General features: G+C 44.0%; 2 protein-coding genes across 2 annotated transcripts in view; one reads left to right on the forward strand and one right to left on the reverse strand.

Annotated features, from left to right (window-relative positions):
- PPME1 (protein phosphatase methylesterase 1) overlaps window positions 1–17364 on the reverse strand; it is a 35649-nt gene extending 18285 nt beyond the window's left edge. Inside the window, exons 1-5 of the mRNA XM_067466444.1 lie at window positions 17221–17364; window positions 13460–13554; window positions 9428–9519; window positions 3024–3081; window positions 1810–1861 (exon numbers count right to left, since the gene is read on the reverse strand). Of these exons, the coding sequence (XP_067322545.1) occupies window positions 1810–1861; window positions 3024–3081; window positions 9428–9519; window positions 13460–13554; window positions 17221–17321 (398 nt within the window). The 5' untranslated portion in view covers window positions 17322–17364. The remainder of the gene's footprint in view (window positions 1–1809; window positions 1862–3023; window positions 3082–9427; window positions 9520–13459; window positions 13555–17220) is intronic.
- Window positions 17365–17870: 506 nt separating this feature from the next.
- Window positions 17871–20413, forward strand: part of C2CD3 (C2 domain containing 3 centriole elongation regulator) — a 95824-nt gene continuing 93281 nt past the window's right edge. Inside the window, exon 1 of the mRNA XM_067466445.1 lies at window positions 17871–18050. Coding sequence (XP_067322546.1) covers window positions 17975–18050 — 76 coding nt within the window. The 5' untranslated portion in view covers window positions 17871–17974. The remainder of the gene's footprint in view (window positions 18051–20413) is intronic.

Consider the following 20413-nt stretch of genomic DNA (forward strand, 5'->3'; position numbering starts at 1 on the left):
AACTTGTGCCACAAACACCATCTACCTGCAACATAGAACTGGTGGGATCACAAGCCTGAGAAAGTTACAGAGAATGAACACGTCAAACTACTCTGGGACTTCCGAATTCAGACGGACAGAGTTTTGGAGCACAATACTCCTGACCTCACAATCGTGTTAAAAAACCAAGTATGGACTGTCGATGTTGCAGGATTGAAGAGAAACAACTGGAAAAGCTGACACGATATGAGGATTTAAAGATCGAACTGCACAGACTCTAGCATAAGCCAGTCAAGGGGGTCCCAGTGGTGATCGGCACTCAAGGGGGTCCCAGTGGTGATGCCTAAAGACCTTGGCCTGCACTTAAACACAATCGACGCTGACAAGATTATCATCTGCCAGCTGCAAAAGGCCACCTTACTGGGATCTGCACGCAGTATTCGCTGATACATCTCATAGTCCTAGACACTTGGGAAGTGTCCGACATGTGATCCAATACAAAAACCTCAGGAGAGAATGCCTCAGGAGAGAACATGGCCATATAGCCTGAAAAAACCAACAACAACCCAGTGATTCCAGCCATGAAAGCCTTTGACAATTATTATTATTATTAGTAACTTTATTTATACCCCGCGAAATCTCCCGAAGGACTCGATGCGGCTTACAATGGCCAAGGCCACCGACAACACAGCATACAATACACAATAAACTCATAAGCAAATAATAAACAATCAAGCAAGACAATAAACAATAACATTGTGACACAATTAAAACCAAAGGCCGGGCCAAATGTAATGGACAAAATTAAAAGTGCTGAGCTTGACAGGTAAAATGTGAAGGGTGTTGGAAGTAGGTGCAATGTGCAGACAATCCTGAGTCTCTAACAAGGTGCATTTGGGACTTGAGGCCAGGAGTTTCCTATTCTGGAAAGGCACACTGAAACAGCCAGGTCTTCAGGCTCTTCCTAAAGACAGCCAGCGTTGGGGCTTGTCTGATATCCTTGGGGAGAGAGTTCCAGAGTCGGGGGGCTACCACAGAGAAGGCCCTGTCCCTCGTCCCCACCAAGCGCACCTGCGACGCAGGTGGTACAATTAGAAGGAATGCTTATTATGCAGGCTTGGAGAAGAAAGTAAGAAAAAGGTGGGATAATACAAATTTGACGCAAACATCAGATGATAAGAATCTCCCTGTTCTTGGAATAAAAGATATTGTAGGTGGAATACAGGAGAGAATATGCACAACAATACGCTCCCCTTTCACATCCCCGGCAATTCAATAGTGTGGATTTAATTGACTCACAAAAATCATCCATTTCTTTATCTTTATCCTTTTCTTTATGTTATAAAATTGTGAAAATTAAAATTTAAAAATCTTGTCAAGAGGAAAACAAGAGAAGAGAAGCATCTTGCAAGCCAATGGGGAGCCCAAAGCGTTCCAAGGCAAAGGGGGGAGCTGAAGAGCCACAGATGGCCGGCCTGGAAGGAGGCGGATGAAGGGCTTCATCACCTTCATGGCTCAGCTAGGCGGAAATGAAGGATGCCGTGGATGCCGTCCAAAGTGAGACACCGATGAGAGGAAAATATCACCTCGAGAACTACTTTAGGTCCAAAAATAAGCAGGAAAAAAACATTTTCAAGCAAACCAGGCATGGGCAAACTTCGGACCTCTTCCAGGTGTTTTGGACTTCAACTCCCACAATTCCTAATAGCCGGTAGGCTGTTAGGAATTGTGGGAGTTGAAGTCCAAAACACCTGGAGGGAGGGCTAAAGTTTGCCCCTGCTTGATCAAAAATATACATGGCCAACCAAGAATGTTACGGAAATGACCTACTTGGACATCGTTTCTGCGGAGAGATCCTCAGGATTCCTCACTTTGGTCTCACCTGCAAAGAAAAGGATGATCAAACCACATTACATTAATATCCAAATTCTCATGATCTGTTCTGTCTAATCAATATTTCAATACTTTGTCAGGAAAAAAAAATTCTATACCAATATCAAAATTCTATACCAATATGGTCCAGCATTTCTGTGTTCTCAAATAATAGGCTGTGGACAAGTCTACACAGGGACCTCCAAACACAGCAGCATTGCCCAGACACGAATCAAGGGACATGAAAGGCACTGCAGACTCCTTCAACCAGAGAAGTCAGCCATACCAGAGCACCTGAGGAACCAACCTGGACACAGCATATTATTCGAGAACACAGAAATTCTGGACCACCTACAATAACCCAGTGATTCTGGCCATGAAAGCCTTCGACAATACATTGTTTATATTTCATGTGGGTGTTGTGTCGTTTCCGGTATGTATGACCAATGGGTTCTAGCAGCATTTTCTCCTGGTGTTTCACCTGCATCTGTGGCTATTGGCATCTTCAGAGGATCTGATGGTGGTAAAGCAAGTGGAGTATATATATACCTGTAGAATATCCAGGATGGGTGAAATAATAATAATATTACAACCAATGTCTATTAACCATGTGTGAAAAGTGCAATTAGCAAGCTTGGTTTGCAAGTGTTTGAGTAGGATCCATCCATTAGCATGTGAGTTTGAGAAGGCTATTCACCCTTTGCAATTGGTTAACAGACACTGGTTCCTTCTCCCACCCTGGATACTCCGCAGGTATATATACTCCACTAGCTTGACCACCATTAGACCCTCTGAAGATGCCTGCCACAGGTGCAAAACATCAAGAGAAGTCATCCAGGAATGACTGTTTCTTCCACCAGACTCAGCTTTTCTTACGAATTCCATTTTGGTGACCAAAGTTATATACCTGTGTTTCCTACTAAGGAAAAAACTAGGGGGAAGACTTCTCTGTCCTGCTCTTTCCACTTTGTTTTGCTATATATTCATGCTCAGTAAACAATAATGTATGTTGTTGTTGTTTTGTGCCTTTCGACTTCTTTGCAATATATGGCAACTGCAGCATGTGCTGAGCCCAGATGCAACAGCAGGAAGTGAGCCCAAACTTCACACGCAAAAAAGAAAATAAAGCTGGATGTTGCCTTTAAAGCAAACTTAGTGAAAGAATGGCTTACCATGTCCTCTCAGATCCAAAGCAACGATCCTGCACTGGACCCGGTTGATGATGGCAGACTGGAAGGAGAGAAAAACAAGACAGAGAGAGGGGCATCAAGTAAAGTCACGCATCCATCCTTTTATCTGTCTATCTATCTGTCTGTCTGTCTGTCTGTCTATCTATCTTTGTATCTATCTATCTTTGTATCTATCTATCTTTCTTTATATCTACCTCTCTATCTTTCTATCTATCTATCTATCTCTGTATCTATCTATCTATCTATCTATCTATCTTTGTATCTATCTATCTTTGTATCTATCTATCTATCTATCTATCTATGTATCTATCTATCTTTGTATCTATCTATCTTTGTATCTATCTATCTTTGTATCTATCTATCTATCTTTATATCTACCTCTCTATCTTTCTATCTATCTATCTATCTATCTATCTATCTATCTATCTATCTATCTTTGTATCTATCTATCTTTATATCTATCTATCTATCTATCTATCTATCTATCTCTGTATCTATCTATCTTTGTATCTATCTATCTATCTATCTATCTATCTATCTATCTACCTTTATATCTATCTATCTATCTTTATATCTATCTATCTATCTTTGTATCTATCTATCTATCTATCTATCTATCTATCTATCTTTATATCTATCTATCTATCTTTGTATCTATCTATCTATCTATCTATCTTTGTATCTATCTATCTATCTATCTTTGTATCTATCTATCTATCTATCTATCTATCTATCTATATCTATTTATCTATCTATATCTCCCCATCTGTCTCTTCCTCTCTCTCTCCCTACTTCTATCTATATCTATACCTGTCTCTATCTCCCCATATGTCTCTCTCCCTCTCTCTATCTCTCTATCTGTCCCTATCTATCTATCTATCTATCTATCTATCTGTACGCCTTTCCCAATCTTGAACCAGTCTGTTCTTCCATGGTCAGTTCTGACTGTTGCTACTTGGTCCTTATCCAGATTCCTCAGGAGACAGGTAAGGTGACACTTGGTCTCCCCATACAGACCACCAAGAACTTGCCACAATTTATGATGCTCCACACAGTCAAAGGCTTTAGAATAGTCAATAAAACAGAAATAGATGTTTTTCTGAAACTCCCTGCCTTTCTCCATTATCCAGCGGATATTGGCAATTTGAAAGTAGGGACAGGGAAATTATTGGTGGACTGCTTAATCAAAAGCACACCGGAACATCCAGGTTTTAGTTGACTCCAGAAAGAGGACAAAGTAGGAGCCTGTCTGATCTTCCTAGGGAGTTCCAGAGCCGGGGGGCCACCACTGAGAAGGCCCTCTGCCTCGTCCCCACCAACCGTGTTTGAGACAGCGGAGGGGGAGAGAGCAGTGCCTCCCCAGATGATCTCGAGATACGCACTGGTTCATAGGAGATAATATAATAATAATAATAATAATAATAATAATAATCTTTATTAATACCCCGCCACCATCTCCCCCAACGGGGACTCGGAGCAGCTGACATGAGACCATGCCTGAACAACAAATTGCAATACAATAAGATACAAATTGCAATAAAATAAACAACATAACATTAAAGTATAAAACATAAAAGTGTATCTATATAAATAAAAATGTAATGTCTGTTTGTGGGATTACCAGAACTCAAAAACCACTGGACGAATTGACACCAAATTTGGACATAAGACACCTAACAACCCAATGTATGTCCTTCACTCAAACAAAATTGATTGTCATTTGGGAGTTATAGTTGCTGGGATTTATAGTTCACCTACAATCAAAGAGCATTCTGAACCCCACCAACGATGGAATTGAACCAAACTTGGCACGCAGTTCTCCCATGACCAACAGAAAATACTGGAAGAGTTTGGTGGTCCTTTGGTTTTGGAGTTGTAGTTCCCCTACATCCAGAGATCATTGTGGACTCAAACAATGATGGACCAAACTCTACACCAGTGTTTCTCAACTTGGGGGTCGGGACCCCTGTGGGGGTCATGAGAGGATGTCAGAGGGGTCACCAAAGACCATCAGAAAACATAGTATTTTCTGTTGGTCATGGGGGTTCTGTGTGGGAAGTTTGGTCCAATTCTATCATGTGGGATTCAGAATGCTATTTCATTGTGGGTGAACTATAAATCCCAACAATTACACCTCCCAAATGTCAAGGTCTATTTTCCCCAACCTCCACCAGTGTTCACATTTGGGCATATTGAGTATTTGTGCCAAGTTTGGTCCAGATCCACCACTGTTTGAGTCCACAGTGCTCTCTGGGTGTAGGTGAACTACAACTCCAAAAACCCAATGTCAATGTCCACCAGACCCTCCCAGTATTTTCTCTTGGTCCTGGGAGTTCTGTGTGCCAAATTTGATTCAATTCCATCATTGGTGGAGTTCAGAAGGCTCTTTGATTGTAGGTGAACTATAAATCCCAGCAACTCCAACATTCCCAGATGACAAAATCAATCATCCCCATCCCACCAGTATTCAAATTTGGGCATATCAGGTATTTGGGATTTGAAAATACATCCTGCATATCAGATATTTACATTAGGATTCATAACAGTACCAAAATTACAGTTATGAAGTAGCAACAAATATAATGTTATGTTTGGGGGTCACCACAACAGGAGGAACTGTATTAAGGGGTCTCAGCATTAGGAAGGTTGAGAAACACTGCTCTACACGAATACTCAATATGCCCATATGTGAACACTGGTGGAGTTTGGGGAAAATAGAATCTTGACATTTGGGAGTTGTAGTTGCCGGGATTTATCACAGACCACTCTGAACCCCACCAACGATTGAATTGGGCCAATCCTCCCACACAGAACTCCCATGTGGGCCACAGCAACGCGTGGCAGGGGACGGCTAGTAAACAATATACACAAAACATTAAAAAAAGCAGTAAACCAAACATAATGACAGTGAGCGGGACGCATGTACATAAAATGATTTAAAAACTCAGAGTGAGATAAAGGGGCAGAGCTATTTGTAAGGGAGAACTCATAGAGAGACAGGGAAATAAACACACCTTTGTACAAGGGAGTGTGTACTCCTAGGACAAGAACGTTGAGGGAGCAATGTTCCCTCAATGTTCGGGATAAGCAGGTCCTGAACTGTTTAGGGCAGTGGTTCTCAAGATGTTTTTGGCCTACAACTCCCAGAAATCCCAGCCAGTTTACCAGCTGTTAGGATTTACGGGAGTTGAAGGCCAAAAACATCTGGGGACCCCAGGTTGAGAACCACTGGTTTAGGGCTTTATTGGTAATAGCCTGCACCTTGAATTGGGACCGGAAACTTATTGGAAGCCAGTGGAGCTGTTTAAACAAGGGAGTAGACTGCTCCCTGTAACCAGCTCCCGTAAGTAGTCTCGCCACAGAACTTTGGTCCAGCTGTAGTTTCCGGGCTGTCTTCAAGAGTGAGCCCAGGTAGAGCACGTTGCAGTAATCCAACCCAGAGGTGACTAGGGCACGGACCACCACGGCCTAATGATGTTATTATTATTATTATTATTATTATTATTATTATTATTAAACTTTATTTGTACCCCGCTAGCATCTCCCGAGGGACTCGATGCGGCTTACAAAGGCCAAGGCCTCAACACACATAGAATCATAGAATCAAAGAGTTGGAAGAGACCTCATGGGCCATCCAGTCCAACCCCATTCTGCCAAGAAGCAGGAACATCGCATTCAAATCACCCCCGACAGATGGCCATCCAGCCTCTGTTTAAAAGCTTCCAAAGAAGGAGCCTCCATCACACTCTGGGGCAGAGAGTTCCACTGCTGAACGGCTCTCACAGTCAGGAAGCTCTTCCTAATGTTCAGATGGAATCTCCTCTCTTGTAGTTTGAAGCCATTGTTCCATTGCGTCCTAGTCTCCAGGGAAGCAGAAAACAAGCTTGCTCCCTCCTCCTCCCTGTGGCTTCCTCTCACATATTTATACATGGCTATCATGTCTCCTCTCAGCCTTCTCTTCTTCAGGCTAAACATGCCCAGCTCCTTAAGCCGCTCCTCATAGGGCTTGTTCTCCAGACCCTTTACCATTTTAGTCGCTCTCCTCTGGACACATTCCAGCATGTCAATATCTCTCTTCAATTGTGGGGCCCAGAATTGGACACAATATTCCAGGTGTGGTCTAACCAAAGCGGAATAGAGCATGGGGAGCAGGACTTCCCTAGATCTAGACACTAGGCTCCTATTGATGCAGGCCAAAATCCCATTGGCTTTAATGGGATTTATATACACAATATAACAATACAAAACCTAAAGCAAATTAAAACAAATAAAGCAATATAAACAACAGGCAATAAACAAAACACAAAGACACAATAAAACTGGGCCGGACAGAGTAATGGGGTACAGGATTAAAAGTGCTGATGTGACAGGTGGTATATAAGGCATATAGGGCAAGTGCAGTGTGCGGCGTGCAGTAATCTTAATACTAGTAAAGTGCGTCTGGGACTTGGTATTGGAGAATTCCTATTCTGGGAAGGCACATCGGAACAGCCAGGTCTCCAGGTTCTTTCTGAAGACTGCCAGTGTAGGAGCCTGTCTCAGATCTTTGGGGAGGGTGTTCCAGAGTCGGGGGGCCACCACAGAAAAGGCCCTGTCTCGTGTCCCCACCAACTGCGCTTGCGACGCAGGCGGGATCACGAGCAGGGCCTCTCCAGATGAACGAAGTGAACGCGTGGGTTCGGAGATGGAGATGCGGTCACGCAGGTAGGATGGTCCCAAACCGTTCAGGGCTTTGTAGGTGAGCACCTGCACCTTAAATTGGGCTCGGAAAATAAACGGCAGCCAGTGGAGCTCCTTGAACAGGAGGGTTGACCTCTCTCTGTAAGGAGCACCAGTTAACATCCTGGCTGCTGCCCGTTGGACCAGTTGAAATTTCCGAGCCGTTTTCAAGGGCAGCCCCACGTAGAGCGCATTGCAGTAATCCAATCTGGAGGTGACCAAGGCATGGACAACTCTACTACTCTTTTCCACCTAATTCCAAGGAGGCCTCTCGGGTGCTAGATGAGTGCCTGGCCGCTGTGTCTATCTGGATGAGGAGGAACAGCTGAAGATCAATCCCGACAAGACAGAGGTCCTCCTGGTCGATCGTAAGCCAGATCGGGGTATAGGGTGGCAACCTCTGCTGGACGGGGTTACACTTCCCCTGAAGCCACAGGTCCGCAGCTTGGGAGTCCTCCTGGACTCATCGCTCACGCTTGAAGCTCAGGCGTCGGCGGTGGCCGGGAGGGCTTTTGCACAATTGAGACTTGTGCGCCAGCTGCGCCCGTACCTCGCTAAGGCTGATCTGGCCGGGGTGGTCCATGCCTTAGTCACCTCTAGACTGGATTACTGCAATGCGCTCTAGGTGGGGCTGCCCTTGAAAACGGCTCGGAAATTCCAATTGGTCCAACGGGCAGCAGCCAGGATGTTAACTGGTGCTCCTTACAGAGAGAGGTCAACCCTCCTGTTTAAGGAGCTCCACTGGCTGCCATTGATTTTCCGAGCCCAATTTAAGGTGCAGGTGCTTACCTACAAAGCCCTGAATGGTTTGGGACCACCCTACCTGTGTGACCGTCTCGCTGTCTACGAACCCACACGCTCACTCCGGTCATCTGGAGAGGCCCTGCTCGTGATCCCGCCCGCGTCACAAGCGCGCTTGGTGGGGACGCGAGACAGGGCCTTCTATGTGGTGGCCCCTCGCCTCTGAAATGCCCTCCCGAAAGATCTCAGACAAGCCCCTACATTGGCAGTCTTCAGAAAGAATTTGAAAACCTGGCTGTTCCAATGTGCCTTTTCAGATTAGGAACCCCAGTACCAAATCTCAGGGTGGGAAAGAAAGAACGAGAAACGGAGAAGGAAGAAAGGAGGGAAAGAAAGAGAAAACAGAGAGAAGGAAGGGGCAGATGGGAGAAGAACAACATGAGCAGCTATATGGAGACTCGTTGATTTGGCAGACAATTGTGGAGGCAAGTCTTAAAGTACCGAATGTACTGTATTTCAGAGAGAAAAGACTCCTGAAAAAGTCAGAACTGATCAGGCAAACACTCGTCCTTTCTTGGCCAAGGAAATGGCACAACTTTTTGCTTCGAAGGGTTCTGTTGCCGGGTTTGGTGTTGAGAGCACTGCAGGAATCCAGCAAGAACTGGGTCAGCGCTCTCAATGGAAGATGTTTGCCAAAAAAGGCCTTTCATACTGAAGTGAGAGATAGTCTTAGGCAGGCATGGGCAAACTTGGGCCCTCCAGGAGCTTTGGACTTCAACTCCCACAATTCCTAACAGCCTACCGGCTGTTAGGAATTGTGGGAGTTGAAGTCCAAAACTCCTGGAGGGCCCAAGTTTGCCCATGCCTGCTTTAAACCCTAGTAATGTTAAAAAATGAGGAAAATGTGAACAAAACAGCTTACTTACAGTGAAAACAGCCCAGGAGAGTGCAGAATGTCCTCCTCCGTGTAATAGGAGCAACACAGGGCCTTCGGAGCCACTCTTGTAAATTCGAAAAGTGTATGAACAGTTAAGGACGTTGTAACCACTATCTTAAATGCAAGAAAGTTTAGATGCAAAGTGAACCACCTTTGCTGCCAGTTGCCAACTTTAACTTATTCCTTCTGCATAACATATTTTCCTGTCAATTAAAACTCTAGCGCAATGCTTTGCAAAAGGTGAGACATTTGGGGGTCACCCAACGCAATGTAAATTTACACGTAATATTTTAAAAATAATAATTTTGTGTTTGTATGAAACAAAGTTGAGCCATTATATAATACAACACACATATTTATTACTATTATTATTATTCTATGGGTGTCATAATTGTTTTTGGAAAATTATGGACTGCAGGAGGTTTTGAAAATATGTTCTGGTCTTAATGTACCTTAATATACCTTAAGAACAGAGAAGCATCCCAAGCTCTGAGGATTACCTGGGAAGGAATCCCACTGGAGCATTGCAACACACCCAAATACCTGGGAGTCACTTTGGACCGTGCTCTGACTTACAAGAAGCACTGCCTGAACATCAAGCAAAAAGTGGGCGCTAGAAAAAATCATATGAAAGCTGACTGGCACAACCTGGGGATCACAACCAGACACAGTGAAGACATCTGCCCTTGCGCTATGCTACTCTGCTGCTGAGTACGCATGCCCAGTGTGGAACACATCTCACCACGCTAAAACGATAGATGTGGCTCTTAATGAGACATGCCACATTATCACGGGGTGTCTGCGCCCTACACTACTGGAGAAATTACACTGCTTAGCCGGTATTGCACCACCTGACATCCGCCGGGAAGTAGCAGCCAATAGTGAAAGGACCAAGGCAGAGACATCTCCAACTCATCCCTTGTTTGGGTATCAGCCAGCACGTCAACGACTTAAATCAAGACATAGTTTTCTTAGATCTACAGAGACACTCACTGGAACACCTCAGCAAGCGAGAGTCCAAAAGTGGCAGGCCCAAACCCAGCACCTCAATCCGTGGGTGATATCAGATGAGAGACTCCCCCCTGGGCACACAGAAGACTGGGCGACTTGGAAGGCGCTGAACAGACTGCGCTCTGGCACCACGAGATGCAGAGCCAACCTTCAGAAATGGGGCTACAGGGTGGAATCCTCGACATGCGAGTGTGGAGAAGAGCAAACCACAGACCACCTGCTGCAATGCAACCTGAGCCCTGCCACAGGCACAAGGGAGGACCTTCTTGCGGCAACACCAGAGGCACTCCAAGTGGCAAGATACTGGTCAAAGGACATTTAACCAACTACCAAGTTTGCAAAATCTGTGTTGTTGTTTTTAATCTGTGTGTCTGTTTTGTTCTGTTAGAAATGTAAAAAAATGGTATGTTTGCTGATGACACGATGAATAAATACCTTAATATACTGTATTTACTTGAGTATAAGCCTAGTTTTTCAGCCCCTTTTTATGCTGAAAAAGCTCCCCTCGGCTTATACTCGAGTCAAGGTTATTTATTATTTTATTCTGTTATTAGTATTATTTTTATTTCATGTATTATTTTACTTTATATTATTACATTTACATTCCAATATTTTCAATTTTCCACACTTCAGCCACTTTATTATTATTGCATTATACTTTATTATTGATTATTTTGCTCTATTATTACATTTATTATTTTGCTCTATTATTACTGTTATTATTGCATTTCCATTATTTTACTTTATTGTTATTATTATTATTACATTTGTTATTTTATTCTCTTTATTATTGTTGGAATGATGTGCAAGTATATTTACATTGAAGAAAGTTAAAATAATGATTTAATCAGAGTTGGGCAGTCTTGTCTCAAATTACAGTTTTATGTAAATATTCAAAAACATTTCACCTCCTGGTGCCTCAATTAATGTTCCATCTGAACATGAGGAAGAACTTCCTGACTGTGAGAGCCGTTCAGCAGTGGAACTCTCTGCCCCGGAGTGTGGTGGAGGCTCCTTTCTTGGAAGCTTTTAAGCAGAGGCTGGATGGCCATCTGTCAGGGGTGCTTTAAATGCAATATTCCTGCTTCTTGGCAGAATGGGGTTGGACTGGATGGCCCATGAGGTCTCTTCCAACTCTTTGATTCTATGATTCTATGTTATTGGTATTTATTTCTATATTGAAATTTACCCCAAGTGGCTTCATTTCCCACCCTCGGCTTATACTCGAGTCAATATGTTTTCCCAGTTTTTTGTGGTAAAATTAGGTGCCTCGGCTTATATTCGGGTTGGCTTATACTCTAGTATATACGGTAAGTTGAGCATCTCTTACCTGGAATTCCAATATTTTGAATTTTCCACACAAGTGGCTGAAGTGTGGAAAATTCAAAATATTGGAATTCCAGGTAAGATGCTCAACTTATATTAAGGTGCATTAAGACCAGAACATATTTTTAAAACTTCCTGCAGTACATAACTTATCAAAACAATTATGACACCTGTTGAATAATAATAATAATAATAATAAATATGTGTGTTGTGTTGTTTGTACTTTGGAATGTGTAGAGTTTACATATGTAAGATTCCCTTAATGTTTTTTTTATTCTTGAGCCGTGAGAAGTGGTGAGTAGGGATTATTATTATTGTTGTTGTTCATTCATTCAGTCATTTCCGACTCTTCGTGACCTCATGGACCAGCCCACGCCAGAGCTCCCTGTTGGCCGTCACCACCCCCAGCTCCGTCACCACCTCCAACTAATAATATTCAATTATTATTAGAAATAATATTATTGTTATTATTAAAATTATTATTGATTTTAATTGTTTTTTAAATTAAACAATTTAACTTTAAAAACTATTTTTATAGTTTTTGACTATTAATATTTTAGTGCTATATGTATTTAATTCTTTTTTAATATCTGCATTTCTGTATATTTTAAATTCTATATTAATGTGTTGTCAAAGGCTTTCATGGCTGAAATTACTGGGTTGCTCTGAGTTTTCCAGGCTGTCTGGCCATGTTCCAGCATCATTTTCTCCTGATGTTTCGCCCACATCTATGGCAGGCATCCTCAGAGGTCGTGAGGTCTGTTGGAAACTGGGAAAGAGAGGTTTATATATCTGTGCAATGTCCAGGGAGGGAGAAAGAACTCGTCTGCTTGAAGCAAGTATGAATGTTGCAGCCAGCCTTACAGCTTCAAAGCCTCACTGCTTCCTGCTATATATTAATATTATATACTAATATATGGAGCCCCTGGTGGTGCAGTGGGTTAAACCACTGAGCTGCTGAACTTGCTAACCGAAAGGTCGCAGGTTCTAATCCGGGGAGCAGGGTGAACTCCCGCTGTTAGCACCAGCTTCTGCCAACCTGGCAATTTGAAAACATGCAACGGCGCTCTATGCAGTCAAGCTGACCACATGACCTTGGAGGTGTCTATGGACAACGCTGGCTGTTCGGCTTAGAAATAGAGATGCGCACCAACCCCCAGAGTCAGACATGACTGGACTTAATGTCAGGGGAAAACCTTTACCCTTTATTATACATAAAAGTATACTAATACTTTTATGTCAAGTCACATGTCAAGTTATCTCCCCTTTGGGGAGATAAAGTGGGGTATAAATAAATATAACAACAACAACAACAACAACAACAACAACAACAACTGGATTTAATGTCAAGGGAAAACCTTTACCCAACAACAACAACAATTTAACTTATATTAATATTATTAACTATTTCAATTATTGTTATTTATTATTAAATTATTTTTAATTATTGTTATAAAATTAATTAAATTATATGAAACCTTTTTGTGTGTTAATAGAAAACACGATTAAAAGAAAAAAAAGAAAATCATATAAAATTAGCAAAAAGAAAAAAAAAAGAAAAATTATTCTGATTAACATGTTTTAAAAGACACTGTAATCCCTGACTGCTACCTTCCCCTGCTTCAAAGCTTCACCGTTATATCTAATCAGAAGGGACAATTCAATTAAAGAAGAGGAAAGGATATATCCTTGCCGGAGTCGCTCTCGACAACCACGTCCTCCATAGATTCAAAGTACTGGCTCCACGGGACCGGGGAATAGTCACGTTTCCTTCCAGGTCTGAAAGAAGAAACGTGGATAGTTTATATATAATGACAGTACAATTCATTCTCACAGCGGTGAGACCAGCATTCCCAGTTTCATCTTCCCACACAACAAAATATGTCCTCACTGGGGACTTTCTCCTACAGGCAATTCCAGGGTAAACTTCTGCTTACCTAGAAAAAATCCTAGAAAGGCATCCATTTAATTGCATGTATTATTCTGTGCCTCCGTCTGTCTGTTTGTCTGGAAGAGGAAATGCCAAATCCTTTTTGCCAAGCACTGTCAATAGCATCATTAATTCTAGTAAAGATAATGCTATCTAGCTCCTTACCTTCTTCTCCTATTCTGTTCTGTCCCACGTTCCAGTTTTTAAAATTATTATTATTATTATCATCATTTTTATTATATGAATAAAGTATTATTATTAATAAATTAGCCATCCCCTGCTGTGGCCGTCTGCGTATATGTGTTTTGTGTGTGTATATGTGTCTGTGTGTATATATCTGTGTATATATGTGTGTTTGCATATATATATGTGGGTGTATATATATATATATATATATGTGTGTGTGTGTGTGTGTATATATGTGTGTATATATTTGTGTGTTTATATGTATACATGCATATTGTGTATATGTGTGTATATATGTGTGTATATATGTGTTTGCATATATATATGTGGGTGTATATATGTGTGTGTGTGTGTATGTATATATTTGTGTATATATGTGTGCTTGCTTATATATACATGGGCGTATAAATGTGTGTTTGCTTATATATATATGGGTGTATATGTTGTGATAGAGTCTGCTGGCAGTGATAGTAACACTAGTTGTATTAGGAAAGGCAGGAGAACTACTCGCGAGCAAGACTATGATGGACCATAAACTATACTTCTTTAATTGGCTGGCGTCTGACCTTGACAGTATATGTGTGTATATATTTGTGTATATATGTGTGGACTTTGATGGACTAATTCCCTGGACTATTTTGTTCCGGCTTATCTTCCTACCTAATTGGATTTACCTATACCTTTAAAGTGCTTTTTTACTTTTACTGCTTTTTAATTGTCTTCAATAAACAGATTTAATTGTCTTCAATAAACTCAGAGGGCTTTTCCTGGTCTGGATTTGGGGATGAAACCAAACCAACCCCACTGGATACCAATGGGCCTATTGTAATTACTATTATTACATTCAAGAGCCTTTTTCTAGGAAAGGAATGATGCACCTTGCAACTGAAGAAACGCAAGCTGAAAAGCAGGACAGTCTATAGATAATACACAACTGCACCTCAAAAGCAAGAGCAAATTATAGGGATGCCCCATCCGCACGCAGCCAACAGCTAAAAAGGACCTGCCAATTATATTATATCCCAATTATATTTCTTAAAATAGCTGCGAATGGAGAAAGAATGAAAAGTATGAGGTCCGTACAAAAGGTTGTTGGACTGTAATTCCCGGCAAATCTAACCAGCACATCCCCAAACTTAAGAAGAATATCCTCATATCCTTAACTGCATCTCCAACTTAATAATATCCTTATATATTTACCGGTAATAATAATAATATCCTCAAATACGTAATTGCATCCCCAACTTAATAATAATATCCTTATATATTTACCGGTAATAATAATAATATCCTCATATCCTTAACTGCATCCCCCAACTTAATAATAATAATAGCTTTATATATTTAATAATAATAATATCCTCAAATACCTAATTGCACCCCCAACTTAATAATATCCTTATATACTTAATAATAATAATATCCTCATATACTTAACTGCATCCCCCAACTTAATAATAATAACATTAGCCTTATATATTTAATAATAATAGTATCCTCAAATACCTAATTGCATCCCCAACTTAATAATATCCTTATATATTTAATAATAATTTTAATATCCTCAAATACCTAATTGCATCCTTATATATGTTGTAATAATAATAATAATAATAATAATAATAAATCATAATAATAATAATAACGCCGCCCTGAGTTGCCTTCGGGCTGATATGAGCGGGATACGAATGTTGCAAATAAATAAATAAATAAATATCCTCATATACTTAACTGCGTCCCCAACTTAATAATAATAATAATAATAATAATAATAATAACCTTACATATTAAATAATAATAATAATATTCTCATATACTTAACTGCATCCACAATTTAATAACAACAACAATAATTGTAATAATGTGTTGTCGAAGGCTTTCATGGCCGGAATCACTGGGTTATTGTGATTTTTCTGAGCTGACTAGCCATGTTCCAGAAGCATTCTCTCCTGATGTTTCGCCCACAACTATTTTATCTATTTATTTATTTTATTTAGCAATTTTGTATACCGGTCTTCTCCCCTCTATCGGGGGACTCGGGCCGGTTTCCAACAATAAAATCACAAAACAATCATTAAAAACATCTTATGACATATTCAATTAAAACGTTATAACAGCAAAATGCAATCACATAATAACAATGGTCAGTCGTCATAGTGAATCCGTTGTCCATCATTCATCGTCATCTATCCGATCACAAAAATATTGATTCACTCGTTGAAAGCCAAACCCCATAGCCAGGTTTTCACCCATTTTCTGAACGACAGAATGGAGGGGGCAGTTCTGATCTCCAGCGGGAGAGAGTTCCAGAGTCGAGGGGCCACCACCGAGAAGGCCCTGTCCTCTGAGGTCTGTTGGAAACTAGGCAAGTGGATTAAGGTTCAGTGTGGGAAAAAGAACTCTTGTCTGTTTGAGGTAGGTGTGAATGTTGCAATTGGCCACCTCGATTAGCATTTAATGGCCTTGCAGTTTCAAAGCCAGGCTGATTGCTGCCTGGGGGAATCCTTTGTCGGGCTTTATATACCTGTGGATTAAGGTCCAGTGTGGGAGAAAGAACTCTTGTCTGTTTGAGGTAGGTGTCAATGTTACAATTGGCCACTTTGATTAGCATGTAATGGCCTTGCAGTTTCAAAGCCTGGCTGATTGCTGCCTGGGGGGGGGGGAATCCTTTGTCGGGTGTTGTTAGTTGGTCTTGGGTTGATTCTTGTCTGGAATTCCTATGACCCAGTTAGGGCTGGCTAAGACCTCCCAACAAAGGGTTTCCCCAGGCAGGAAGCAGCCAGGCTTTGAAGCTGCAAGGCTTTCCAATGCTAATCAAACTCACAGAAACCCAATAATAATGGCCCTGGTTGTTTCTTGTCTGGAATTCCTATGACCCAATCAAGGCCAGCTCAGACTTCCCAACAAAGGGTTTCCCCAGGCAGGAAGCAGCCAGGCTTTGGAGCTGCAAGGCTTTGCAATGCTAATCAAACTCAAAGAAACCCAATAATAATGGCCCTGGTTGTTTCTTGCCTGGAATTCCCCTGACCCAATCAGGGCCAGCTAAGACCTCCCAACAAAGGGTTTCCCCAGGCAGGAAGCAGCCAGGCTTTGAAGCTGCAAGGCTTTGCAATGCTAATCAAACTCACAGAAACCCAGTAGTAATATCTTCATATACTTAATCAATCTTCTTATGCATAATAATAATAACAATAATAGTAATTGTAGTGGAATTCCTTTGAAAGGTGAAAAAACCCACCATGACGTCACCCTTTGCCTCCCTCCCCGTGACGTCACGCAGCCCCCTCCCCTCGCGTGACGTCACCCCTCACCCAGATCTTGGGCCTCACCCCATGCGCATCTTGGGGGCCCCTTGAGCGCCCATCCCGGCCGGGCCCGGTCCTCGGGGCGGGAGGCGGCCCAACTGCAGCTGCTTCTCCAGCGCCGACATGGCTGCCACCCCTCAGGAAGGCAGGAAGCGGCGAGAAAGGGCACCGGGACTACAACTCCCGGCATGCCCCGCGCTCCCGGCACACTGCTCCTCCTTTGAAGCCCCGCCCCGGAGCATCACGGGATGGCGAGTCCTTTCTTTTTCCTCCTTTCATTTTACGCCGGGTCTATCTCTGACGTACACCGGAAGCGGCGAAAAAGGGCATCGGGACTACAATTCCCGACGTGCCCCGCGCTCCCGGCACGCTGCTCCTCGCTTGAAGCGCCGCCCCGGAGCAGCACGGGACATCGAGTCCTTTCTTTCTCCTCCTTTCATTTTACGCCCGGCCTGTCTCTGACGTAGACCGGAAGTGCACGCAGGGCAGCACGGGAAATGGAGTTCTCTGCGGCTGAGAGGCCGATAAGAAAGAGCCGGCTTAGAGACACACGCATGCGCGGTTCAGGGCAGCACGGGAAATGGAGTTCTCTGCGGCTGAGAGGCCGATAAGAAAGAGCCGGCTTAGAGACTCGCGCATGCGCGGTTCGGGGAATGGCCGCAGCCGGGCTTTCCTCCCGCCGGTTTCCCAGGAAGCATTGCGAGCCGCGGCCTGCGTTGCCAAGCAACGCGAAGCGGCCTAGTCGTAGTTGAAGCCTCCTGGGAGTAGTTGAAGAAGGATGAAGCAGAAGAAAAAGGCGGCGAAGGGCTTCTCCTCCCCGTCCCTCTCCTCTCGGCCTGGGCGCAAGCGGAAGGGTGAGAATCGGGGGGAAGTTACAATTCGCCATGGGGCAAAAGGCAGTTATTTATTATTTATTTATTTATTAGATGCACTTATTGACCGCCATTCTCAGCCCTTACGGGCGACTCATGGCGGTGTACAGTACACATAAAAAGACAGTTACAGAGGCCAGTATCAACAACATATGACTATACAACAAATACAAACTACAAACTACATAAAAATCCGCTTCGTCTCTTAGTAGAATCATAGCCAGTCTCATCTTCCTTATACCATTCCAGTTCTCATTACCGTAATGTTGTTGCTTAGCACTTAATTAAATGCCCTCTCGAACAGCCAGGTCTTAAGGCTTTTTCGAAAGGACATGAGGGAGGGCGCCTGTCTGATGTGTGCCGGGAGAGTGTTCCACAGCCGGGGGGCCACCACCGAGAAGGCCCTCTCCCTCGTCCCCGCCAGCCGTGCCTGTGATGCAGGCGGGATCGAGAGAAGGGCCTCCCCAGACGATCTCAAGGTCCTCGTGGGCTCGTAGGCCAAGATGCGGTCCGAAAGGTATTTTGGGCCGGAACCGTTTAGGGCTTTGTAGGCCAAGACCAGCACCTTGAATTGGGTCCGGTAGCAAATCGGCAGCCAGTGAAGCTGGGACAACAAGGGCGTTGTGTGCTCCCTGCTACCCGCTCCAGTTAGTAACATGGCTGCCGCACGCTGGACCAGCTGAAGCTTCCGGGCCATCTTCAAGGGCAGCCCCACGTAGAGAGCGTTGCAGTAATCCAGGCGGGATGTGACAAGAGCGTGTACCACCGTGGCCAAGTCAGACTTCCCGAGATATGGGCGCAGCTGGCGCACGAGCCTAAGCTGTGCAAATGCTCCCCTGGTCACCGCTGAAACCTGGGGATCCAGGCTCAACGATGAGTCCAGGGTCACACCCAAGCTGCGAACCTGCGCCTTCAAGGGGAGTGCGACCCCGTCCAGCACAGGCTGTAACCCTATATCCCGTTCGGCCTTGCGACTGACCAGGAGTACCTCTGTCTTGTCTGGATTTAGTTTCAGTTTGTTCGCCCTCATCCAGACCGTTACAGCGGCCAGGCACCGGTTCAGGACCTCGACAGCCTCCTTAGTAGCAGGTGGGAAGGAGTGACAGAGTTGGACATCATCTGCGTACAGATGACACCGCACCCCGAAACTCCGGATGATCTCACCCAGCGGCTTCATGTAGATGTTAAACAGCATGGGGGACAGTATGGAACCCTGTGGCACCCCACAAGTCAAAGGTTGTGGTGCGGAACAGGAGTCCCCCAATAACACCTTCTGGGTGCGACCCTCCAGAAATGACCGGAGCCACCGCAAAGCAATGCCTCCAAGACCCATTTCCGCAAGGCGCCCCAGAAGGATACCGTGGTCGACGGTATCGAAGGCCGCTGAGAGGTCCAGGAGCACCAACAGGGACACACTCCCCCTGTCTAGCTCCCGGCGCAGATCATCCACTAAGGCGACCAAGACCGTCTCGGTACCATGCCCCGGTCTGAAACCAGACTGTGCCGGATCCAGATAATCCGTGTCTCTCAAGAATACCTGGAGTTGTGAGGCCACCACGCTTTCCATGACTTTGCCCAAAAAGGGGAGATTGGAAACAGGCCGAAAGTTGTCCAATTTAGTGGGGTCCAGTGATGGCTTCTTCAACAGCGGCTTTATAATAGCCTGTTTTAGGCTCGCTGGAATCTTGCCTTCCCGAAGGGAGGCATTCACCACCACTGTTACCCACTCGGCCAATCCCCCTCTGGCCTCTCTCAGAAGCCAGGATGGGCAGGGGTCTAGGATGGACGTGGTGGGCCTCATTCCTCCAAGTATCTTGTCCACATCCTCGGGTTTCACAAACTGAAAAGAATCCAACAAAATAGGACAAGCAGGTGCTCTCGTTACATCCACAGAGTCTGCATCTAACGCGGCGTCCAGCCCAGAACGGATCAAGGCGACTTTGTCTGCGAAGAACCGAGCAAATGCTTCACAGCGCGCGACCGAATTGTCAGGGCTCCCACCTGCAGAGGCGGGAGTTAAAAGACCTCTGACAATCCGAAACAGGTCCGCCGGACGGTTCTTTGCAGACGCAATAGTGGCCGCAAAGAAAGTTTTCTTTGCGGTCTTTATTGCCGCGGCATATGCCCTAAGAAAGGACACAAACCGTGCTCGGTTTGACTCGCTCGGTTCCGAACGCCACACGCTCTCTAGTTCCCTCTTCCTTCGCTTCATAGCTGCCAGCTCCTCAGTAAACCAAGGGGCTGGTTTAGCTCGGCTACTTGAGAGGGGACGTTCCGGAGCGATCATGTCAATAGCCCTGGTCATCTCCCCATTCCAGAGAGCGACCAAGGCTTCGACATGGTCA

This window comes from Anolis sagrei, chromosome 3 (genome assembly GCF_037176765.1).
Source record: "Anolis sagrei isolate rAnoSag1 chromosome 3, rAnoSag1.mat, whole genome shotgun sequence".
In the NCBI taxonomy this organism is placed as follows: domain Eukaryota; kingdom Metazoa; phylum Chordata; class Lepidosauria; order Squamata; family Dactyloidae; genus Anolis; species Anolis sagrei.